The sequence below is a fragment of the Lutra lutra genome, chromosome 3 (assembly GCF_902655055.1).
Source record: "Lutra lutra chromosome 3, mLutLut1.2, whole genome shotgun sequence".
Classification (NCBI taxonomy): Eukaryota; Metazoa; Chordata; class Mammalia; order Carnivora; family Mustelidae; genus Lutra; species Lutra lutra.
The window spans coordinates 24,726,433-24,741,577 of NC_062280.1; the positions used below are offsets into that span (position 1 = coordinate 24,726,433).

Sequence of the window (15,145 nt, forward strand, 5' to 3'; positions counted from 1 at the left end):
ACTTTACCATTTTGCATTCTACTAGCAAAGTATGAGAGTTCCTGCTGCTGTCATCCCTTTCTAGAATTGCTGTCGGCATTGCTCCAGATTTTAACCATTAATTAGGTGTAGTGATATCTCACTGTTGTTTTAAATTTGTATTCCCCTGATGACATAAGACATAAAACATCTTTTCATATGCTTTTTACATATCTATATATCTTCGTGAGGTGTTTCTTAAGATCTTTGGCCTATATTCTAAATGAATTGTTTCTTATAGTTGAATTTTAGTGGTTCTGTTGTATATTTTGAATAGCAGTCCATTATTACATGTGTCTTTTGCAAATATTTTTTCCCCCAGTCTGTGGCTTCCCCTTGACATTATCTTTTGCAGGGCAGCAGTTTTTAATTTAATGAATCTAGCTCATTTATCATTTCTTTATGGATTAATGATTTGTTATTGTATCTAAAAACTAACCGTATTCAAGATTATCCAAGTTTTCTCCTATGTTATCCTCTAGGAGTTTTACAATTTTGTATTTTACATTTAGAACTACAATACATTTTGACTTAATTTTGTGAAGGGTGTAAGATCTGTGTCCAGATTTGTTTTTTTGATATTTGGATGATGTTCCAGCATCATTTGTTGAAGAAACTATCTTTGCTCTATCATATTGTCCTTGCTCCTTTGTGAAAGATCATTGGCTATAATCTAGGAGTCCTGTTCTGGGCTCTTTATTCTATTGATCTTTCTATTCTTTCACCAATACTGTAAGTCTTGATTACAGTAAGCTTTAGTGTAAGTCTGGAAGTCAGGTGGTATCAATCCTAGCAATGGTGTTTTTCTTCTTTCAATACTGTGAGGTATTTTTATGATTAATTCTTTTTTTCTTATTTTAAAAAAAATTTTATTTAAATTCCAGGTAGTTAACATACAGTGTGATATTAGTTTCAAGTGTACAATTTAGTGATTCAACACTTCCGTACAACACTCATCCCAAGTGCCCTCCTTAATCCCCATCACATATTTCACCCACCCTCCCACCCACCTCCCTCTGGCAACCATCAGTTTGTTCTCTATAGTGAAGAGTGTTTCTTGGTTTCCCTATATCTCTCTTTTCCCCCCTATGCTCATTTACCTTATTTTTTCAATTCCACATAAAAATGAAAATATATGGTATTTCTCTTCCTCTGACTTATTTCACTTAGCATAATATTCTCTAGCTCAATCCATGTCTGCAAATGACAAAGTTTTGCTCTTTTTATGACCAATATTCCATTGCATATACACATACCACTTCTTTATTCATCAATGGACCCTTGGGCTGTGTCCATAATTTGGCAATTGTAGATATGCAACTATAAACATTGGGGTACATCTGTCCCTTTGTTGGCTCTTCTGGGACTTTTACATCTCCATATAAACCTTAGAATAAGTTTGCTAATATGCACAAAATAATCCACAGGGATATTGATTGGGATTGCATTGAGTCTCTCGATAAGCTGGAAAGAACTGACATCTTGGTCATATTGAGTCATTCTATCCATGAACATAGACTATCTCTTCATTTATTTAGTTCTCTGAGTTCATTCATCAGAATTTTATGGTTTTCCTCATATATATCTTGTACATATTTTGTTAGATTTATACCTTAGTATTTTGATTTTGGGGTTATCCTGTGTGTTTTTAAATCCTGTAAGTTTTTTTCAGAGTATTTCTGAATTTTAACATGTTGTGTTTAATCTTTAGGTTGTTGATATTTGTCTTTCTAGTTTAATTTTTATCTTTTTAATATAATTTTATACACACAAAAATATAAATTAAAAAGGATACTAGCATAATTTAACTTACACCTATTTACAATGTTAATGGGCCACCATTAAGAGTTTGAAATAGTGTTTACATAAATAAATTTTTAGAATATATCTATGGGAACTTTGAATATGGACGAAATGAAGAAGCTTGTCATTTGTGTGTATGCTGTAAGTCCCCAAATGTGTCAATACTCTTGTTAGCCAGAGATGAGTATAATATTTAAGTAATGTTTTACAGTTTTCAAAGTGCTTTTGTCATTGCTACATTTGGAGACACCATTAACATTACCCAGGTAGATAGATCTGTAGGTAAAACAAATCTGAGATGATCTAAGCCAAAACCATACAAGTCCAACATGCAGTTGATCAGTAGAGGTCACCCAAATCCATATTCTTATACTCTAGATAAAACATGTTTAGAATTCCCTAGTTTGTATTAAAAAAAAGTGATAATTATGCATAATTTAATAAAATAGTAGATTAACAAGGACACATATTTGACTACAGTTTGCAGCAAATTTTAACACCATTATTCTCTCAATAAATATATAATAATAATAAACAAGTAGTATTTTGTTCTCCTGCTGTTTCTTATGCCCACTGTGTTTCTGCAGTCTTTACTCTGAATCTTGCAGTGTTATTTCAGATTTCCTCATGAGTTTCTCCTACCCAATCATTTTATACCTATAAGTCTGTTGGTTTTTTTTTTCAATATCTCTAAAGATATGAATTCCTTTTCTTTTTGTTCCTACAGCCACGTATATTTCCGTAACCATTCAGCATCATACTATTTTATTTTTTAGAGATTTCACTCTCCAAGTTTCATGCTGTCTGTTATTAGTCTCAGGCTAAAACTTGTGCATTGCTCTAGTGGATCACCTCCAGACACTGAGCTCATTGCACACAGGATTAATCCATATCTTCAAATGATATACATATAATTTCTTATTCCAGCTTCTGCTGGAGCTAACTATTCCATAGCTAGTAATTTAGTCCTTACATGGAATGATTGCACAGTAGGGGTTCACATTTATCCTGCTTACAAAATTCCATCTTAAAGAAAGAGCTGACTTCCTGGAAGAGGGCAACAAGAGCAACTATCCTTCTAAAAAACAACTAATTTCTTACCCCTGAGTTACCTTTTTTTTTATTATTATTTTTTTTTATTTCTTTAAAGCTGTGTGCTCCATGCAAGTGACAATTCCTCAGAGCCTATTATATGGAGATCCATAAATTTTACTACCTAGTGTTTACAACTGCTTTGTGCCTTATATTTTAGCAAACATTCTTAGTTTGATCTGCTTTAGGAGTCACAATAGAAAGGTATCTTTTCTTTCTTTTTCCAGATGAGAATACGAAGACTGAGAATACTGTTTCACAAAAACAAGGCTTTTAAATGGCAAAGATGTGACTGAAACATAAGAGTTCTAACTTCTGCCAAAACTATAGTTTTTTTTTTTTTAAATTTTCAGGACAATTAAGAGCTATTATTGAGTAAATTTTGTACTTATTAACTTATACTTGTGAGGCTTGAGATGTAGAATTCACACAGTTAGAAGACAAACTAATACATACTGCGATATTTACTAATTCCTTGATGAATCGTACACCACTGGTGAAGGAGATATAATCTATGAAGATGTGGCAAATTCAAGAGAAATTTGTGCTATTTTCCAGAGTTTTTTAAAAATGTGATTGAGAATCTGCCGAAATCCTATCATTTCCCTATCATGTCACATTTTGTGGTGGGACAGATGACACTCCTAGAAAGACCAGTAAAACATTTTAGTGATTATGAAACCAGAGGAAATTAGAGAACTTGGGGATATATGTGCTGTTACCACTACTTTTTTCTCTTACCTACATTTGCAGCGATGGAGGGAAAGGAAAGGTAAACAGCTGATTTTAAACGTGATTTAAACTAATGAAGTTTGGATTTCTGAAAAGTAGATTCATAAACTGAAATGTTTATTCAGTTAGGTTCCAGACAAAAATACAATATAGCTCAGAATATTAGAAACAGCTTGTTTGTTCTGAAACAAACTGATCTTATCAAGAGAACTTCACTCTGATGTGAGCCTGGTCATCATAAAAAACAGATCTGTTGTGGGAAAAGAAAATAACAAATTGAAAATGAAACATGAAAAGTCATTAGTGAAAGGATAAGGACAGAATATCTCATGGCCTCAGAGAATGGAAATAACACACTGTAGTCCTCACATTTCATGTGTGGAAATACAGATAATCTTATATTTATTACTAATATTGAAGTGATAGAATACAAGACTGGATTTGAATAATGCAAATATATGCCTATTTAATAGAACTAGACCAGTTGTGAGTCAGTTTGAGTGATGTACAGCTTCTAAGATCCCTGTGTACCTCTAAAGTGGAAATAGCATGGAAAAAAAAATTTGGGTGACAAGGAAAGGAAATGTACTGTTGTTTCTAGGATATGTTGGTTTTCTTCCTCTACTCTGAAAGCTATTGAGTGAAAGAGGGATTATTTGAATTTGGAATGATGCCAACAATTATACTGACTTGAGGAGGGGAAGTTTTTATATAGAAGAAAATAAGCTCAATAAAAGGAAGACTATAACAGAGCCTACTTAAAACCCAATGAACTGAGTTTCTGTTATTAGAAATTTTAAATAGAGACTGGACATTAAAATGATAGAATAGCTGTAGAAATAATTAAAACAAGGGACGTGTGATCAGATTGTATGGATTTAAGGGCTCTCCTAGCCTTGATTATGGAATTCTGTGACGCATGAGCTCACTTTTGCCAAGTTAGTTTTAAATGTATCTTAATTGTTGGGGTGCCTGGGTGGCTCAGTTGGTTAAGCGACTGCCTTTGGCTCAGGTCATGATCCTGGAGTCCTGGAATCGAGTCCCACATCAGGCTCCCTGGTCAGCAGGAAGTCTGCTTCTCCTGCTGACCTCTCTCCTCTCATGCTCTCTCTCTTTAATTGTCTCTCTCTACCTCTCAAATAAGTAAATAAAATATTAAAAAATATGTCTCTTAATTGTCAATATGATACTTCCAATTATAGAAAACCTCTTATTTTATGCCAGAAACAGAGGCAGTGCTTCTTCTGCAACCACAGAAATACATAGTTTTATCTCCTATAAGGCTTTTAGATAGTACATTGGCTTTGGATGGTGAAGTATATACACCGTTTCTGCTAACCTTAAATATTTTGTCAAATCAATCCTCCCAAGACTTGAAGTCAGCATCACACCCACATGTTTTGGTTACCATGTATTCCTGAAAACCAGGAAAGAGTACAATGGAAAATTCTGTAATCCAGGACTAAGTTAGATCAGCAGTCAAAACAAGGTAAATATCATTAGAGGGGAATTTTCTGCTGGAAAATTGGCATGCCCTCATTCAATACCACTTAGACTTGGAAAAATCCATTAGCTAAGTAGAACAGATAGATGTGAGGTTGACACTTGTCTTGAAAATCATTTGCTAAAACCTGGGGATTACTGTAATTGTACAAAGCATAGATTTCAAAATAACTGAATTCAATAATTAAGTGCAAACCTATAACAGAAATCATTATTGGGGCATCTGAGTGGCTCAGCTGGTTAAGTGTCTGCCTTCGCCTCAGATCATGATCCCAGAGTCCTGGGATCAAGCCCCGCATTGGGCTCCCTGCTCAGTGGGGAACCTGCTTCTCCCTCTGCCTGCCTCTTCTCCTGCTTGGGCTCTCTCTCTCTCTCTGGCAAATAAATAAAGTCTTTTAAAAAATAGAAATCACTATTAATTCTTAAATGTATTTTCTGCTCTTCCTAAAAAAAAAAAATCTGGTCTTGTTATGTTTCCAGTGTTAACATCCTAAAATTAATATTTGATCATTTCCTAACTCCTTTTAAAACCCTTTAATTTCTCCTCATAGCCTACAAATTAATACATGTTAGGACTGTAGCAAACATTTAGGCTGTTTTTTATCTATTTATCTTTGTTTTTCCGTTATCCTTTTCTTCTTGAATGCAAAATACTTAAAATTTTCTTTATGCCACAATTTCCACATGCTGAACACTCATCCTTTTTCCTTTCCTGCTTTCACATTGTGAATACCTGCTTTTATAAACAGATTTTGTTCAGGTGTGTTCACCTTTTCAAAGCCTTCATATCCACCCAAGCCTAGAAAATGTTTTATATCCTTCTCTGCCCTATCACTCTAATCTGTATGTCATCTATTAAAATGCTTATGAAAATATTATAATTGTTACATATTTTCATGACTTATTAGACCATGAGGTCCTTAAGGGCAGAGTTTATTTCAGTTATCTTTATATGGGGATCTTTACATGGGGATTCAGTACATGATACATTTTGAGAATTGTTAAGTTATAATTTGGTTTATTCATTTTCAAAGGAATTTAGAGAACTAACAAATATAAGAAGATAATGTTTTGAGAAATAATTAGGGTGAAAGATAACTTAGAATAGGTAAAATATAATGAAGCCAGGAGTAAAGTTAATATATAAAATGCATGTAATCTACTTTAAAATTTTTGTATTAAAGTTTGGCTATATGGGCCTTCATTAATTGATAAAAACCAAAACATAATATTATTTTTAATTTCTAGAAGAGGGCTTTAACTTTGTACTAAGTGTTCCAACAATCATCAGGAAGAAGTAGACCTAGTTAGCTATGTGATTTTCATTGTCAATGAAAGAAATCACCTCACACTGTTCAGCAGGAGCAATGACTCCTGTTGCTAAGACCTGAATGGCATTTCACCACTGGGTATTAAAAATATTTGATTTTCTTATGTAATGTATAATCTAGTTAATAATAGCCTCAACAACAACCTTTCAATAATACAGATTTTCATAGTGTTGTGGCTTAACTTTATTATAGCACAGTGGCATAACAACACAGGCAACTCAGTAGAAGCAGTTTCACAGTGACAAAAGTGAAAAAAGTGATCTCTGAATATACAGACTCCTAACTCTCACAATTTAAGCCAAAGGAAAAAGTGTAAATAATTTGAGTCATATGTGTATTTCATATCCTTCATATCTTTTGTATCTCTGGTAAATACTGGGCACTCAGGAAGAATTGGATAAGTTAATGAACTTTAAAAAACTCAATAATTAATTATAGCATAAAACTATCTGGGGGAGACCCAATCACTAGAGAAGAAATTGGATTGTGTAAATTCCTTCAGTGTGTAAGCAGACTCGGTGATGTGCCAGCCAAGTATGACTATAGACAAGGTCTGCTGCACATGGCAAAAATTTCATTCTTAATAAAGAGTGGGTTGCCTGTCCCATGGACCATGTTAACCAAGGGTCAGAAACACACAGGAGGGCTACAAATTGAGAGCTCTTGCCTTTGGTGTTATGAGAAAGAGGGCTGGGTCTTGGTCTGAATGAAAATGAGGAATATTCTAGAACTTTGTGTGAAAAGGGGCAGTACCTGGGTCTTCACATTTTAGGCCCAGAGAGATGGCAATTTGAAACTCCTCAAGGTGATAGTATTGACAGGAAGCCTGCTTCTCCCTTTCCCTGTGCCTGCCACTCTGCCCGCTTACGCCCTCTCTCTCTCTCTGTCAAATAAATAAATAAAGTCTTAAAATAAATAAATAAATAAAAAGAAAGACTTTTGGGAATTTGGCATATACATAATTGTGTTTCATGCATTAATTTGTTGATCCAATAGCTATTTAATGAGATTCCCTATGCACTAGGTATGAAGCTGGCTTTGGAGATATAGCAATGAATTAAAAAAGAGTTCCTGATCTCATATATGCTACATTCCATTGGCAGAGAGAGAGAGGCAATAAATAAGTGATGTGTAGTTTAATAAACGGTGATAAGTGCTATAGAGAAAAGTAACACAGTAAAGAGTAACAAAGAGGCAAAAAGTTGAGATGATATAGTATTTTAAGTGGGATTATCGGAGATGCGCTCCATGATAAGGTAAAGTTGAAGAGAAGGTCTTGAATGAAGTCATGGAGGAAGCCATGGGAATATTCAGGGGAGATAGCCTCTTAGTGCTGGGGGAAGTGTGTAGAGATATCCTGAGGTAAAAATGCTTAGTATATTTGAGAAGCACAGAATGATGATGGATGGAGTTGTCTAGTACAACGTCCAGAGCATGTGACTAACTGTGAAATGAATAAATGAATATTCTGTGTCTTTTAGATCATTGGGCCAAAAGAAAAGAAAAAAGTGTCAAATGTAGAAATTTTGAGATAGCTGAAAAAAATAGATTTAATATTCTGAAAATAACTTTTTCCAGACAAAGTCATAAGGTATGCATAGAAACAATTTGAAGAAAGATGAGAACAACAATATTTTAGTACCTATGGATATATATCAAAATATTATAATTACCCAGGTTATGTTTTTCAAGAGTATTCCATTTTAATGTGTCACATGCATGCAAATGAATGACAACTGGAGAATACTCAGAAGCATGTTGGATACAATAAGAGAATTAAATAATAAAATAATTCCCAAGATTGAAATTGATACTTGAAAGTTTAAAGACATTCCTAGGCATCTCTATCTTATTTTCAGGATGACACCATTATTAATGATCTTCACATAAAGTTTCATAAACTAACTTACCAATTTCTGCCCTTTTGCATCTACAACCTAAACAATAACATAAATGCACAGGATTAAACAAAAAGAATTAGTAACATGCTAGTAGTTTTAGAATTCCAACATTTTTCTGTCCTCTGTACCAAGATGTCTTGCTATACATAAACTTGTACATATAAATAAACCCTAAATTATGTAGGTTATTCCATTCTATTAACACAGATCTATGCATAAGTGAAATCTCTCTTTCCTTATTACATACATCATTCACATACTCACAAATAAATAGTATGTCTTATGAAGCTGTATACCAGCCCTGGAGAGTCCATTTGCCAGCATCTTGCCATTCCTGTGTAAAAGTGGAAAGACTGAGCTGAAAATCCAGTTGATTTGAGAAATCAGTTTCTCAAACAACTGACGAAGGTACACCTGCAGCTCCAAGCAATTAGTTTCTCAAACAACTGACGAAGGTACACCTGCAGCTCCAAGCAGTACACCCAACCAAGTAAGGGCAGTGGTTTTGCCACCAGGCAGGGACAGCCCACTCTTTCCTGAACACTGAATATTGCCTCTCTGCTTTTGCTAGAATCTGTAATATCTGCACAGAATGCTGTCTTCTGAATCCACTTCACTTATGGTTCTTGGTTGATTCTATAGTTCTACGCAAAAGAAGGATATATCATTTGAGAACAAAGGGAACAACACTTGGCTGTGGGCACTGTTTACTTCAAAAAAGACCATTCTCTGTGTGGACTGGTATTTGCTTTACTCTGCCACAGTGCCCTCACTTACCAGCTGAATGCGGCCAGCAACCCTGTATCAAAGACAAAGGATTTAGAACAATTTGGATGAAAGCAGTCTTAGCCCTTTTTGTTTCAACTTTTAACTCAAAGTTTAGAGGACTCACACAAACTGGGCACATTAAATGTAAATCAAATGTGTCTTAATGTTTCTCAAGTCATATAAATTCTAAGTTAAGAGCTTTCCAGATATAATCATTTTATGAGCTCATTGGAACCAAAATTTTTATTGTTTACCTTTAAAAAGTATGAGAAGATATTTTAATATAATTTGGTTATATATTTTTCTGCTACATAATACATACCTATTCTATAGTAACTGAGAATATTGTGACTGATAGTCCTTTTACAAAGTCAAATAATCCTGTTGAGTAGATAGACACAGCTATATGAACCTATAGTACAATGGCAGTAATTGTATACCATCCTACTGTTTATGGACATATGGATAAACAATTCCACATAAAAACTGAACTGGAGATCACAGGATAATCTGTTCAAAAACAGTATCAATTTTGAAGATTACCCAGAATTAAAAATGTGCTGTTGCAAGAATTCTCTTGTTTGATTTTTGAAACAATGCTTTAAGCTATATTGAGCTTTATTTTTAAATAAAGAGAATGACTTTCAGAAATGTTAACTGTTAATGTTAAATGGCCTGCCCAAGGTTACGTGGGCTGTCCAGGAGAGCCAGAAGCTAACCAAATGTAAATTAGAATGATTTCGTGTACTTGCTAACAATCTGGATCTATTTTTCTCTTTTCTGAGGATTTTGACTTCTCTTATTTGTGGGGAGCTGAGGGAAACTCTGACTTTTGCATGACTTAGAGCACCTTTTAAATTTTTGTTCATCATTCTTTCTCTCTTTCTTGCTCCCTCTCAGTCCTCAAGTGTCTTTATTTTCTCATGAGCCCAAAGCATACAGTTTCACATATTTCAAACCACGTCTTTTGAAAAGCCAAAACATTTTCAAAGAAATTCAGAAATTTATATTCTATATATTTTGGTTTTGGTTGAGTTCATACACCTGAACAACAACCTCAATTTATTAAAAGCTTATGAGAATATTGTTTATCCTTGACAAAATATCAGTTGATGGCATGTATAAAGATGATTACAAGTGTTTCATTCCAGTTGTAATTATTACTATTGTGATTTTTGTTTCTCTTCTCACATAGTTTAAAGCAAGGGAGAAGAATGTAAAACTTAGATGAGTTTTCAGCCAGACTGAAATACATTACAGTAATTCTTATCCTAGATGAAGACTTATATCCATAATAGCATGCTAGTCTATCAGAAGGACAGGTCTGAGAAACAGGCATGGTTAAATTATTTTTGATTTTTCGGTTTGCTGGGATATTGTTTTAAGTAAGCTCTAGGCCCACCGTGGGGCTTGAACTCATGACCCCAAGATCAAAAGTTTCATGCTGTATGGACTGAGCCAGGCAGGCACTCCTTTTTGGATGTTTTTAGACAAATGTATCTTTAGGTCTTCAGTATTGAAAAGTAAAATTTCGAACGGTAAATATATGTACAAATAACAGCTGCAAGGGGCGCCTGGGTAATCAGTGGGTTAAAGCCTCTGCCTTCATCTCAGTGTCTTGGGATTGAGCCCCCGGCATCGGGCTTTCTGCCTGGCGGGGAGCCTTCTTCCCCCTCTCTCTCTGCCTGCCTCTCTGCCTGCTTGTGATCTCTCTCTGTCAAATAAATAAATAAATAAAATCTTAAAAAGAAAAAGCTGCAAAGTAAAAGTTTTAAATATCTCTCTGATAGTGAAGGACTACCTGTCATAGAGTAATTTATTTTTAATTCTGCTAATCTGAAAAGTAAAATGGATATCCTTTTATAACTTTAATGAGAACTTCTTCACTCTGTAATCCACCTTTCCTTCACCACCTTTAAGCTCTCCCTCTCCAGTGATTCTTTCTCTCCTGCACTTAAAAATGTTATTTCTCTCAGAAAAAAGGGGAAAAAAAAAAGAAAGCAAGTAAGCAAACTCTCATCTGGATCTTGCCATTCCTCTCTTGGAAATACTGAGTACCTTTCCTTATTCTTTTATGGCACAACTTCATTAATTCATATATTTATTCATTCTGGAAGTATTTGCTGAGTACTTCAATTAGTCAATCCTAGTGCTTGATGCCATTGAAACAGAGAGGAAACAGTTCCCAGTCAAAATCACAGGGAAAAAGCACAAATAAGCAATTCTCTATATTCAGGGAGAAAAGTTACTAAGAGAACACATAGAAGGAGCATGCAATGAGGAAGGATCTGAAGAAACTGATGGAATTAAAATTTTTCTTGGAATTAATATTTTACCAAAAAGCCCTAGATGTTTCTGCTCATGTCATTAACACCCATTCATTTCTTAAACTAGCATTCATGTCCACCAGTCGAAAGTCATTGCTTTTTTAAACATTTACCAGTGACCTAAATGGAAAATCCAATGACTCATCCTCAATTTCACTCAACTCTTCAAAATCTTTCCTCTCTCAAGAGCTAGCTCAAAATCCTATTCCTGGTTTACTTGTTTCAGCATCAAAACTGCATTCCTGGAGCATTTAGTTAATCCACACATAAACAGTTGCTGACCTATTGTTTTGTATTATATAATGTTTTTTTTGAAATTATCTCAGCCAATGTCTAAAATTTCATCTGAGGCTACATTATCCACAGAACCTAACGTATAGCCCTCAAACAAATACATGCTAAAAAAAATATACTGATTTAGTGAATTAATCTAGAAGAATATTGAAGAATTAATCTAGAAAGTGTGCAACGGCAGTTTGTCTCATCAACTTGAATTACTGAACAATACAAATAAATACCTAATTATACGGAGTCAAATAAGAGAACAAGATTCAAGCATTTAGTATGTCATTAGAAGCAAAAGCAACTCAGATACACACACAAATTAATGATAGCATATAACCACTCATAAAAAAAATCATAAATTGACTTTTTAACAAATTACCTTTTTATATTCTTGCAAATAGTGTCAACAAATTGGCTACTTCAAGCGGTGACACTACAGTTAAATTATGGGACCTGTCTAAAGGCAATTGCATTTTGACCTTTGAAGGACACAGCCATGCAGTATGGTCCTGCACGTGGCACTCCTGTGGTGATTTTGTGGCTTCTTCCTCCCTGGATACAACTAGCAAAATTTGGGATGTTAATAGGTAAGAAGTACTTTAAACATTATTAACCCTCTACACTAATAAATATACATGGGTAATGCTTTTTTCTCTCCGCGCTATGACCAGGAAACATTAAAAAAATAACTTGTTGGTTGATAAAATTATAGAAAGCTACTGAAATAATTTCTGTGAAATCCGTTTCTAATTCTATTAATCATTGTTGATGTAATAGTCTTTTCTAAATGTAAGTATAAAGATCAAGCCTATGTAATAGGATTAGGATTCTTTCATTGGAAAGCTGTTTTTTTTTTAAGCAGGAGAGAAACAAATACTTATTTTAAAGGGTTAGAATTTTAGTTCTCTCTTCCACAGGATTTCTTTATATTCAAACCAGCAATTTAGTAGACAAGAATATGACAGAGATAATAACTTGCTCTATGCTTAATTTTGGTATAATATACCCAAACTAAATGCCTCTTGTCAATCCATAAATTGCAAGAATTAATGTAATTTGATGTATGCAAAGTCCTGTACAAATAGTGTATGGTTATAGAAGTTTTATATTTTTAAGACAGTCAAATGTATTATTTTACAGTGTCAAATACCTCTCATCCATGTACTTATGTATGATTATTCTATCCTGTTAGGTATAAAAATAGGATACAAAAAGCTACTATCAAATATCCTGACTGCTTCAGCTAACTAAGGGACTATAAATCATCAGTCAGACTCCTTATCACTTAAATTATTGAAATAGTGCCCAGATTCTAAATATAAGTGATAATGACTTTTAAAAGTTTAGGTAAACAATTGCCACTGAGCTATTGTAGTTTATTTGTAGGAGAAAAATTGACTCACTGTGACAGTAAACACTATCAATTTGGGGTTGCAGGTAAAGCAATACCTTGAACAAATTCTACCAATTCTTTCTTGAATTCTGGGTAACATTTAGGAGAGAGGTCAAGTAAGATGCTTACAAAACGTCCAGTTTTCTGGAAGGATTCATTGAAAGGCTTAACTCTGTCTGTGCATAAGTGGACTGTCTCCTAAGTCCATGTAGCAGTTATTATGCTGTTTCTTCTCAGTACCAAACTTATCCTCCTGTGCCTGTTTTGTGATGCTGCAACTGGAATTTTGCAGACTACATTTTTGCTTTGTCAGCAGACTCTCTGTTAGGCTTTGGCAATAGAGGGTGCATATAGGAAACTGCAGGTTTAGGGGAGGAGAAGGGGACTTGATTCTCATCTCCTTCCTGTGGGGTTCTTCTGGACTTGTAGTTCTAGTGAGCATCACCCTGGAAACACTTCACTTCAGCAATAGCACTTTGTTCTTATCACAGCAGGTAAATCCAGATAAATTGGCAGTTTTTCTAATGCTTGCAGGAAAAGCTGCATCATGCTGTCATCAAAGACGTTAACTACAGCAAACAGGCACCCTTTTCTCAGATGTCTGTGTTCCGGGTTCATCATGGCCCCGTTTCTGAGCCGAGGAACACCAATACCAGTAGGCAAGTGTCCCCTCCTCCAAGAGCTAAGTTTCAATTTTACAGGCACCCCTCTTCAAGTTCCTAGGTTTCAACAATCCACCCTATTTCTTTTTTTTTTTTTTAAAGATTTTATTTATTTATTTGACAGAGAGAGATCACAAGTAGACAGAGAGGCAGGCAGAGAGAGAGAGAGAGAGGGAAGCAGGCTCCCTGCTGAGCAGAGAGCCCGATGCGGGACTCGATCCCAGGACCCTGAGATCATGACCTGAGCTGAAGGCAGCGGCTTAACCCACTGAGCCACCCAGGCGCCCCACCCTATTTCTTTTATTCACTAAATCCTATGGATGGTAGCTCTTTCCAGCAGTGGCAGTTCTTTTTTTCTCTACTTAGTCATCCAACAACGTTATACATAGGTAATAATCCCATAAATTAAATTCTTCCTGTTAAAATGTTGTTAGAAGTTTTGTCTCCTGACTTGACTGATACAGGAAATTAATGAATAAATAACATAACCCACCTGAGTTATACAGATTCAGTTAAATAATGTTTGGTATAATCTGCATCAGAAAACATGGCTCCTAATAATATAATTTAGACCCATTTCTATCTAAAATAGTGACAACTTAGATGTGTTTTGATTCTCAAATGTATACCATTTGCTTTTTGCAGTAATCAGTCATATGCAATTCTTAATTTTATTATGTTTCTATATTATGTGATCAGATTTAATAAATATATATTATAACAGAATATTGGAATTAAAAAACACTTTATTGAGGTAAGATTGACATACAAAAGGCTATGCATATTTAATGTATGCAACTTGATGAGTTTGATAATAAGTATACACCCATGAATAAGTATATACCATCACCAGTCTATGACATAAACCTAATATCACCTCCAAAAGCTTTTTCCTGTCTTCTTGTATTACTATTATTATTATTGACAAGAGCTCTTAATATTAAATCTAGCAAAATTTTAAGTATAGAATACATAGTTGTTAACTGTATACTGTGTTATACAGTAGATCTCTAAGACTTATTTATTTTCTGTAACTGAAGTTTTAACACTAGTGTCAAATTTTAATTTTTATCACTTTTGGCTTAGATGAGAATCCTAATAGAATATTGTGATACATTCTATAATATAATATATTTTCCAAAGTTTTAATCATTCAGTGTTTAAAAAAAAAACTGTAGTTAAAAAACTGGTTCCCATTAGACTCAGCCCTACTTGGAATGATTTCAAACATTTTGATTTAATGACTTTTTTCTGTGACTCTGATATCCAGATACTGTCTCTTCCAGCTGATGCCCTGTAGATATTGATATAACAGATCAAAATTGCTCCT

The 15,145-nt window shown here is 34.3% G+C and overlaps 1 protein-coding gene across 2 annotated transcripts in view; it reads left to right on the forward strand.

The window, feature by feature from the left end:
* Positions 1 to 15,145, forward strand: part of SPAG16 (sperm associated antigen 16) — a 1,060,347-nt gene that overhangs the window by 551,286 nt on the left and 493,916 nt on the right. For both annotated transcript variants that reach the window (XM_047721011.1, XM_047721012.1), the window contains exon 12: positions 12,162 to 12,347. In XM_047721011.1, coding sequence (XP_047576967.1) covers positions 12,162 to 12,347 — 186 coding nt within the window. The remainder of the gene's footprint in view (positions 1 to 12,161; positions 12,348 to 15,145) is intronic.